We start from the raw sequence: 11,052 nt of genomic DNA, 5'->3' as shown, positions 1-11,052 counted from the left end.
CCCACCTCTTATTTCCCGGTCCGACCTCTCCTCCCCTCTTCGCCTCTCCAGACTTCTCCCTCTCCCCTTTCGACCTATGGCTTTTTTTTTTTCCTTCAGTAAAAAGGCAAGGTCCAAGAAGGTCAGGCCTAGAGGATGACAGCGGAGCGCTAACTCTGAAAACCCATAGTAGCCCTCAAACTTTTAAATAAGGGTCCAGCTCACTGGCCCTCAGACTGTGGGAAGCCGGACTAGAGTAAAAACAAAAGCTCACACTCTGTCTCCGCCCCTCAGCCCGTTTGCCATAACCCGGCGGGCCGCATAAAGGTCCTTAGCGGGCCCATCAGTCCCGCAGACGGTAGTTAGAGAACCCCAGCGCCATAAGATTGGAGGGACACGATAACAGAAATTCAGCCGCCCAGGTAAAGGGAGGGGTGTCTAAGCTTAACTTCCGGCGCCCTCCCGATGACGTCCTTACGACCCGTCCCACTCAAGATGGCGCTGCACTTGGTGCGGAAGGCGCGTGCATGCCGCAGCTTCATTCGAGCATTTCATGGCGGAACCGTAGCGGATCCCGTTCCCCAGGTAACCGAAAGAAGCCCCTCCTCCACCAGTCGCCGCTGCCACGCGGTCCTTCTCATCCCTCGAAGGCTCTTCTCAGTTCTTGTTTTGCTTTTTCTTTGGGAAAGAGCAAGAGCGATGACAACCGGCTCTCCCCTGGTGCTGTAACTTTCATTTTGGAAGAGTTGCCTTTGACCTTGTGCGTGGTGGCGTTAAGTGACGTAGGGACGTTTAGACCGCGCCTGCTTGAGACTACTCCACTGACGTTATTCACGTGATCATAACTTTCGCCTCCTCACTACCCCTGCCCTGAGTAATAGTAGAGAACTGTGAGCTCCCCGCGCCGAAACCCCTTCCCTTCCTTCCGGCGCTTCCGGGCGCGGTTGCCTTGGTGATTAGAACCGGGAACAGGCGCTGGATGGGACCTTAGAGGCCACCTATCCAGCAGTGTTGGCTCGTGAGGACACTGAGATTTTCCCAGGATCACCCAGCTCGCTGCAATCCGGTTATTCGTTGTACTTTACCCACTCTGAGCACTTTATCTCCTATCTCATCTAACGGCCACGTGTAATTTTAGACCCTTAAATCCATTTTAAAAATGAAGGCAAGTCTTGGTTGAATCGAAAGGAAAGAATTTATGAGAGATGTTGGTAAAATACAGTCCGACTGGTATGAGAAATTTTACTGATAATAAATACTAAAGAAGGGACTCCTCATTCTTTCCTGTGGCCGCTGATACATTCCTGATGAAACAGAAGAACTGCTCAGGTTTAATGTCAGCTTTGCTCCAAGGCTTGATGCACTTACATAGAATTTTCTTTTTTTCTTTCTTTCTTTCTTTCTTTCTTTCTTTCTCTCTTTCTCTCTTTCTCTCTTTCTCTCTTTCTCTCTTTCTCTCTTTCTCTCTTTCTCTCTTTCTCTCTTTCTCCCTTTCTCCCTTTCTCCCTTTCTCCCTTTCTCCCTTTCTTTCTTTCTTTCTTTCTTTCTTTCTTTCTTTCTTTCTTTCTTTCTTTCTTTCTTTCTTTCTTTCTTTCTTTCTTTCTTTCTTTCTTTCTTTCTTTCTTTCTTTCTTTTCTTTCTTTCTTTCTTTCTTTCTTTCTTTCTTTCTTTCTTTCTTTCTTTCTTTCTTTCTTTCTTTCTTTCTTTCTTTCTTTCTTCTTTCTTTCTTTTCTGTCTGTCTTTCTTTCTTTTTTAGTATATATTTTTAAAAAATAATTTTTTAAAATTAATTTTATAGGGGCAGCTAGGTGGCGCAGTGGATAGAACACCAGCCTTGAATTCAGGAGGACCTGAATTCAAATCCAGCCTCAGACACTTAACACTTCCTAGCTAGTTGACCCTGGGCAAGTCACTTAACCCCAGCCTCAGGGGAAAAAAAAAATAATTTTATAATTTTTTTTTTGACAGTACACATGCATGGGTAATTTTTTACATTATCCCTTGCACTCCCTTCTGTTCCGAATTTTCCCCTCCTTCCCTCCACCCCCTCCCCTAGATGGCAGGCAGTCCCATACAACTTACATAGAATTTACCTTTTTTTTTTTTTTAACTTTAAAAAAAAAATTAAATTAATTTTATTTTTTTATGTTTTTTTCACTTTTTAAAATTTTTAAAAAATTTTTTCACTTTTTTAATTTTTTAAATTAATTATATAATTATAATTTTTTTTTTTGACAGTACATATGTATGGGTAATTTTTTACAACATTATCCCTTGCACTCCCTTCTGTTCCGAATTTTCCCCTCCTTCCCTCCACCCCCTCCCCTAGATGGCAGGCAGTCCCATACACTTACATAGAATTTTCCTTTTTTTTTTTTTTTTCACTTTAAAAATTTTTTTTTAGATTAATTTTATTTTTTTATGTTTTTTTCCACTTTTTAAAATTTTTTTAAATTTTTTTCACTTTTAAAATTTTTAAAATTAATTATATAATTATAATTTTTTTTTTGGCAGTACATATGTATGGGTAATTTTTTACAACATTATCCCTTTCACTCCCTTCTATTCTGAATTTTCCCCTCCTTCCCTCCACCCCCTCCTCTAGATGGCAGACAGTCCCATACAACTTACATAGAATTTTCCTTTTTTTTTGTTTTTTTTCACTTAGTATATACTTTTTTTAATTTTAAAAATTAATTTTATAATTATAATTTTTTGACTACATATGCATGAGTAATTTTTTTACATTATCCCTTGCATTCCCTTCTGTTCTGAATTTTCCCCTCCTTCCCTCCACCCCCTCCCCTAGATGGCAGGCAGTCCCATACTACTTACATAGAACTTTCACAATCCACATCAAAATTGATTAAAGTTGTGCTGAATTATTTTTTAATTTTTCAAGAATAAAACTAAATCCAGACTTTTAATTTATATCTGAGTTGTAAAAAGCAAATGAGGTGATGTCTATGACAGTTCTTTTAAAAGTATGAATTGTCCCATAAATGTTTGGCAGTGTTCTCTTTGGAATCTTTTTAGATATCTGAGAGAGATGTTTGTCAAATGGTGTTATTGCGAAATTGGTCTTTAAAAAGTCCCAGTAAAAATTTATGATCACTTTTCCTGTGTGTGTCTTCCCCTCCTTTTGAGAAGTTTCCTTTGAAGAGTTCCATGAACAGATGCGGAGATTTGTGAAGGGAAAATTGGGTCCTTAAAATAGATGCATTAGACATTTATTATATCTCATAACATGTATAGTAAGTGAAAAATATTTTGTTCGAGCTGAGAACAAAGGAATTTTGGGGTTAGCAGTTTTAGAAAAGTATAGAGTTGAGTTTATCATGAAATTATGAGCAAACAGTCCTTCCCATAAATAAGGAAGGTTCTTCTTACTGGCAGACAAAAATAAAGAAATCATAGCATTATTTATGCTTGTAAATATACATATTAAAACATGATTTTTTAAGAATGGTTTACAAGTTTTTTTTTACTTTACTAATTTACTAATTTTAGTAATTTTTACTAATTTACTAATTTTTTAGTAAATTTTTACTAAATTTACTAATGGGAGGTCATATAAAGTAATTAGATATACACTGGCAAAAAAATTTGTTATTGAATTTGTATTGTTGAAGCTCAATATTCTAATATTTTAAGGCTACATGTGGAGTTGCATTGTGCAATTTTTGATAAAAAATATATATGTTTAGGAATGAATAAGAATGCACATTATATAGAATTATCAAGTTATGGGATATATTTTAGCTAGAACAAAATGGGTTTTATTTTCCTAGGTGTCACCAACAAAAATTGGTTGGGGAGAGTAGTTATAAAACAGGAGAGTGACTATGCTTCTTGGGAATGGGAATAGGGATTGTTTCTCTTTTCACTGGTTCTAAAGATCCCTGTACTTAGGTAAGAAACTCCACCAATGAAGTTTGACACCCTTGCTACAACTTCCCAGTGGTCCTCAAACTTTTTAAACAGGGGGCCAGTTCACTGTCCCTCAGACTGTGGGAGGGCCCGACTGTAATAACAACAAAAGCTTACACTCTGTCTCCGCCTCTCAGCCATTTTGCCATAACCTGGCGTCAGTATAAGAAGTTGCTGAGATCACTGAGAATTTAACTGGCTTTAGGATCACTGGGACTTGAATAAAATCTTCAAGCCCATCTCCCAGCCTCCTTAGCCTTGTTGCCTCTTAGACTTTAAAAATATATCTAATTAGTGGCCTACAAAGCTAAGTACAGAGCATTTATAAGCAGTAGTTTGATCACCAGATGATAAATTATTTGGATATTATGCCCTGTGACATAAAATGCCTCAGGCCTTGTTGGTTTTAGAATACAGTGGTCTAAAAGGAAACCAAGGGTCATTAATAAAGTTAAAATTTGTTGACATCTTGATTTAGTAACTGTAAATTAATATGCTATTGAAGGAAGTGAATCACATGGATATTGACATTCTATAAATGATATCAGAAAACAAAACTGTTTGGAAGGCTGGATAATAAGTAAACTTCAAAGAGGTAAATAAAGAAGTTGGGGGAGAGTTTCACAATCCTTATGGACTGGATGGAAATTGTAATGATAAGAAATTTGGTGGAGTCTATAAATTGGTTGAACTCTAGATTGAGAATGGTGTCTCATTGTTGGATATCAGATTGTAGACATATGTTTAGTAGAGTGCCTTGGGATATTTTCTGGATTATGTTTTGTTTTTGTTTTTCTACTGTGACCATTTTCCACTTACTGAGGCTGCCTCTGGGCCTCTGGGGACCATGCCCTGGAGAAAAATTTGGAACTCCAGCCTTGGCTGGGCAGTCCTGTTTGGTGAAATTTCTCATTATATCCAGCCAGCCTGAGACCTGATCATGTTCTTTTTCCAACCTACCCAGCTACCAACATTCGAGCCCTTATTCTTCCCTCCAAACCGTGTCAAATCAACACTTCTGTGTTTCTCAAAAGTGTCAGTTGACTGTCCTATTCTTCAATTCTCTATGTCTTTTCTTCACTTCCACTTAATATATGTTTTCTCTTCATAGTAAGTAAATTTTTGAGGATTAGGACTGGCTTTCCTGTTTTGTATTTGTATTCTCAGTGGTAAGCATCATGCTTTTTTTTTCATTTCAGAGTTGGACTTGATCTCAAAGACCATGTAATTCAAGCTCTACCTATCTAATACTCATGATAAGCATAGTTAATCTGTTGTTATTCAGTCATGTCTGACTCTTCCCAATCCCATGTGGGGATTTCTTGGCCATTTGCCATGTCCTTCTTCAGCTCTTTTCAAACATGAAGAACTGAGGCAGACAGGTCACAGGTTAGTGACTTGCCTAGGGTCACACAGCTAGTGAGTATCTGAAGCTGGATTTGAACTCTTGAACATCTGACTCCCGGCCTTGCTAGTACCTTTGACATGAATAAGAGAAGTTAGGAAGAAGGGAGAGTTTTGAAGAAAAATTATGAATTTCATTTTGCACATGTTGAGTTTAAGATGTCTATGAGGTATTAGTTAAGAGAACTTTGCTTAGCTACAAAATTGAAAATTATTCTTTGCTGGGATGGTATGTCGCAGATTTAATAAGTTGGTGCTAGTTTATTTGCAGCTCAAACTGGCATAGCTGCAGCAACTGCCTGAGACATTGATTTCTGTAGGATTACCTGTGTCTTTTCTGTAATCTCTTTAATTGTTTGTTGAGACTTTGCAGGCCTGGTCATCTGCATTCATAACTTCTTTGAGAACAAGGTTAGTGTACTTGCTACAGATAGCTTTGTCCTTTGTCTTTGACTTTTTTCCCTTTTGAGCAATTACATCATTAAATTTTTCTCTTCTGTATCCATCTGAATGGTCAGTGCATTAGATATTTTCTTTTCTCTTTCAATATCCATGATTAGTGGACATGATCTAGGTAAATACTTTTGCTGAGAAGAAGCTGTCTGGTAATAGTAGTAGAAGTAGGAATAATGTCATAAAATTATAGAAAAGAGAGTATTGAGGATAAGGGGATGATTGAGGGGCTTAAATACTGCTCAAGTCAAGAAGAATGAAAATGGAGAAAAGACCTTAGTTTTAACAAGAGATCCTTAGTGACTTTGGAGAAAGAAAATTCAATTAAAGTTGGAAGCCAGACTATGCCTAGAGTTAAGAAGAGAATAAGGGGAAATGAAGGATTATTGATAGCCTTGTCAAGGAATTTAAGCCAAGATAGGGAGAAGAGTTATAGGATGATAACTAGCAGAGGGGGATGATCAAATGAGGGTTTTTTGATTGGTGGATCTACGAACATGGTTGTAGACAAACAGGGAAGCAACCACACAGGGAGAGAGTCGAGATGAGAAGGGGCAGTCTGGTGAAAAAGAAGGGATGGGATGAAATCACTTGGGCAATTAAAAAGGGTTTGCCTTGGAGAAGAAAGGATCACATGTTCGTGTGATAATAATATACAGGAGATAATAGAAGGGAGCTGCATGTCGGGAAAAAGGGAAGAGGGAACTCAGTGAATGGGTTCATTTTTTTTAGGGCAGTAGGAGACAAGGTTCTCAGATGAGAGGATGGGGGTAGGGAGGGCTTTGGGAGATTTGAGAGGGGATGGAGAGTTAACTAGGGAGGTGTAAAAGGATTCCTTTGCTATGAGGGTCCAAGTGAGGTCATGTAACTTAAGTTTCTAGGGGACACAGTCAGCACAATTTTTCCAGTTTTATTTAAGACTAATACCTCAGGGCTAGGATTTGGCAGGACATATGGGGAAAAATTACAAAATAATTATCAGGGAGCTAAGTATAATTACATTGTATCATTTTTCAAATTAATCAATAGGTTTGAATTGAATAAACTTAAAGATCAATTTCACATAGGCCATTTGAATTTCTTGTTATGGTGGCAGAGCACAGTGAAAATTATAGCTCTCTTTCTGTCTTTCTTTTTATACCGTTGTTTGGGCTAGATGAATTATGAGAAAAGAGCAAAACCTTCTTGTAAGTTTATCTCCATGTCTCTATTTGGCTGTTGCTGCCTGACTTGCTTTGTGTAAAATGGAGTCTTTTAACACATGAGTCCCTAGATGCTTGTAGGAAGTTCTGTTTACGCACAGCTCACAGCTAAGAGGTCAGCTTGAGCACAGCCCCAAGGACAGAAAAAAGGTGGTAAGAGCTGATACTGACTGACTGACTAGAGAGACATACATCTAAATCCTAGTTAGGATTTATAGCTGGAATCCTTTTTTTAGACAGAGATGAGATGTGCGAAGAGAACAGAGGTGAAAGTCCCTATTTAGGTCACTTCCTCCTAGGAGAAAATGGAAAAAAAAAATCAGAAAAGCTCTCTTTCTAGGTAATTTTTACTGAAATAAATGATAAAGTAGTTATGTGGTATGAAAATGCATTACTCACTGCAGTGATAAATACATATACATATATATATATATATATACATATATATATATATATATATGTTTGATTCTTTCAATTGCTAGCTTTGACAGCTTATGATTCTAAGAGCATATATTTCAGTCTCTTGCCTTTCCAATCCATTCTTCACATGTTGCCAGAATAACTTTCCTATAGTGTGGTCTAGGTCTAATCATGTTACTACTCTTCTCAGAATTCAGTGCTTCCCTAATGTCTTTAAAATAACAATCAGCAATCCTTTATTAAGTGTCTACTCTTTGCCAGTCACTAGGACTCAGACAAAAATGAAATAGATCTTGTCATTAAGGTGCAATCTTAAGAAAACAATCTATCCATTCACAGCTGTCCACAGAATGAGTATAAGATCACTTTAGTGGGAAGACACTAGCAACAGTGGGGATCAGGAATGACATGTCATAGGTGATGAACTGAGCCAGGAAACTGGAGATTTCAGGGAGCAGAGGTGAAGAAGGAGAACATTCAAGGGCTGGGAGGGGGGGCAATCAATGCAGGGGGGATAGTCAGAATTTGAAGCGTTTGAAGAATAGAATGAACAGACTCCTCAGCCATCCTTTAAAGCCTTTCAGATTGTCATAAGCTTCCCTCCCCAGTGTATTGCTCATTTCTGGCCTTTAAACACTGTTCTGTCACAGCCAAACTGAACTGATTGCTCCATGCTTTCTCTTAGGCTTTCCACCTCACCTTTGTCTCTTCACCTCCTTCAAAGCTCAATTCATGTACATCTCCTAGAAGTCTTTCCCAATCTTCCCAGTTGTTTTGTTTTCCATCTCTTCAAATTATCTTGTATCTACTTATCTGTTTACACGGAAGAATAGAAAATCATAGAGATGCTCCAATCCAGTCTCTTTTTACAGATAAAAAACCTGAGACCCAGAGAGGTTAGTGACTTGCCCAAGATCATTCATATAGTAAAAACCAGAGCCAGGTTTTAAACTCAGGTCTTCTAAGTCTGAATTCTGCCTATTCCTCCTGCCCTGATGTATCTCCTAGTATAAGATACCCCCGGGAGGGACTATTTGGCATTTTAGTGTCTAGTACAATAAATGCCTCACACGTTTGTTGAATTGGATTGGATTAGGATCTTGGTCAGCAGGATCAAAAGTTGCAGAAAGGTCAAGGTCAAGGAAAATTAAACAAAAATCAAATGTTAGATTTAGCGTCATTGGTAACTTTTGTGAGAAAAGTTTCAGTGGATTGTTGAGTTCTGAAGCCAGATGTTCCAAGGTACAAATGGAAGTATGAACTATTATTTCTAGTCGTTTAATAGTGGAGGAGAGAGAGAGATGACTTTAGCTTTAGGTCATGTAGTATTAAAGCAAAGATTCTGTTTTATTTTTAAGGAGACCTGAGAATATTTGTAGGCATTGGGTAAGTTGCCTGTAATTCTATTGAGTACGTGGGTAGGAAGAGATGGAAGATGAAACAGAAAGAAGGAAAATTGAATAGGGTAACTTCCCAAAAGGAGGTGGATAGGATGGAAACGATATCAAGAGCATATGTAGAAGAGAAGAACCATTTCATCCTCTGCAATTGAAGCAAAAGATGGAAGGATGGGTGAAAATGTATATTGCTTTTAGTTGTGGAGTAAATGACATGAGGGAGTTTATAACAGATGGCCTCAGCAAAATAGATGAGTTGTAATTGGAGAGGCTGTGGTGATGCACACTAATCCCAGTTACGATGAGGCTGAGGCAGGCCAAGCTATTATGCCAAAGTAAGATCAGTCTGAATGTCCAGGCTATGGGAGGTAGGGGAGAAAGACAGAAACAGAGAAAAAATGAAAAGGGGAGGGAGGTAGGGAAGGAGAAAGAGAGATGCAGGAAAGGGAAAGAAAGGAAAGGAAGGAGGGAGGGATAGAGACAGAGAAAAAAGAAAAGATTAGAAAGGGAGAGAAGGAAAAAGAGAGGTGCAGGAAAGACAAAGAGAGAGAAAGAAAGGGAGGGAAAGAAAGAGAAACAAAGAAAAAGGGAAGGAGAAAGATGCAGAAAGAGAGGGAAAGAAAGAAAAAAGGGAGGGAGGGAAGAGGGAGAAAGAAAAAAAGGAGGGAGGAAAGGAGAAAGAGACACAGGAAAGAGAAAGGAAGGGGAAAAAGAGAGAAAGAAAGAGGGAGGGAGAGAAAGAGACAAACAGAACAAAGAAAAAGGAAGGGAGATAGGGAAGGAGAAAGATGCAGGAAAGAGAAAGGGAGGGAAGAATAGAGAAAGAAAGTAAGGGAAGGAAAGGGAGCTAGGAACAGAAAAAAAAAAAAAAAAGGAAAAAGAGGTGCAGGAAAGAGAAAGGGAGGGAGGAAGAGAAACAGAAACAGAGAGATTGAGATTAATGACTATGATGCCTGTTTCTATTTTCTAACTCCTGGACATGTCTTTTTCTCCCCCTATATCAGTGCATGTTTATCTGCTCTTTCCCTTTATGGGGATCGGTTACAATATTCTGGACCATGTTCCAATTTTCTCTGGAATTATTGTGTCATATCCCTTCTGCTAGATTGTAAGCTTTTTTAAGGATGAGGCCTCTGTACCATTCCTTATTTTTCTTTTGATCTTTCCTATATTGCACAATGTTTATTTATAATAGCCACTTAATAAATGATAATTTAAGAATTGAATAAACACATGGAGCCTCTGTCTAGTGCAGTATCACTAGAGTTTACCACACTGATAGCTCTAGGTCTCCAAATTTGGGAAGTGCTAGGATATAGGGAAGAAAACTCCCTTTAATTCCTATCTACCATCTTTTTCTAACCTATTCTCTTTCCTTTCCCCACTAAAATAATCCTCCCACAAAAAAAAAAAAGAATGCAAATATATTTTTGTCCAGATAGTAAATTCCTATTTATTTGATTATTGTATTCTTAGTTTACACCATTTTAACTCTCCTCCCCATACACGTATGTGTATATACAGAGCGTCTCAAAAAAATACATTTCAATGTTTTGTAATATTTTTTCCTGTTTCCTCCTCTGAAGTTAAATGTGGTTTTTTAAAAAAAAAAAATCTTTTTATCTTTCTTACATAAAGAAATTATAGGAAGTACAAAGGCATTCATGTTTATGGAACCCACCCTTTAAATGTCTATCTAAGATCTGTGCTGCAAAGATTGCCTTATAAGTGAAACTTATGCTTTATGATAAAGTGCTTTTATTAATCCTGTTTTTGGATGAGGTCCAAGACAGCCCCTTCTTATGCCAGATTCCTCTCGATACAATGTTACTGTGAAGTTCTAGCACACAGTTTTATAACTCATGTCACCTATTGCATTTTAGTCGCTATCTTTGGGAGATCCTATGGTACGATAGATCTATCCAGCTATTTAAGTAAGCCAAAAAGTGTACTCTATCCAGTGAAAGCTGTAGAGGAAATAAAGGAAGAGTGAAAATAATTGCCTGAGAAGAAAATTGCCCAGGATATCAAGAGTAACACCCATCTAAGTCTTACAAAAAGTGTCATGAGAGTTTTTAATGATCAGAAGTGATCAGATATTTGGCTGTCCTTTTCAACCAGAAGATGGATTTGAACCAGATTACCACATTTAGTGTTTCGTTTTGAAGGGAGAAAAAAAGCCAATTATTTGTCTCTTTGTTCAAAGGCTTTTTGTGTTGCAGACCCCTGAAAAGCTGGTAGAGGAGCCAGCCTTTCACATCCATTAA

General features: G+C 37.9%; 1 protein-coding gene across 2 annotated transcripts in view; it reads left to right on the top strand.

Annotated features, from left to right (window-relative positions):
• The first annotated feature begins 468 nt into the window (after positions 1-468).
• WARS2 (tryptophanyl tRNA synthetase 2, mitochondrial) overlaps positions 469-11,052 on the top strand; it is a 63,674-nt gene continuing 53,090 nt past the window's right edge. Inside the window, exon 1 of one of the 2 annotated variants that reach the window (XM_074263232.1) lies at positions 469-564. In XM_074263232.1, the coding sequence (XP_074119333.1) occupies positions 475-564 (90 nt within the window). In that variant the 5' untranslated portion in view covers positions 469-474. The remainder of the gene's footprint in view (positions 565-11,052) is intronic. The other variant, XM_074263233.1, reaches the window with a different exon arrangement.

This window comes from Sminthopsis crassicaudata, chromosome 4 (assembly GCF_048593235.1).
Source record: "Sminthopsis crassicaudata isolate SCR6 chromosome 4, ASM4859323v1, whole genome shotgun sequence".
NCBI lineage: Eukaryota > Metazoa > Chordata > Mammalia > Dasyuromorphia > Dasyuridae > Sminthopsis > Sminthopsis crassicaudata.
The sequence above is the reverse complement of the archived record's forward strand: the minus strand, read 5'-3'. Positions and strand labels throughout refer to the sequence as shown.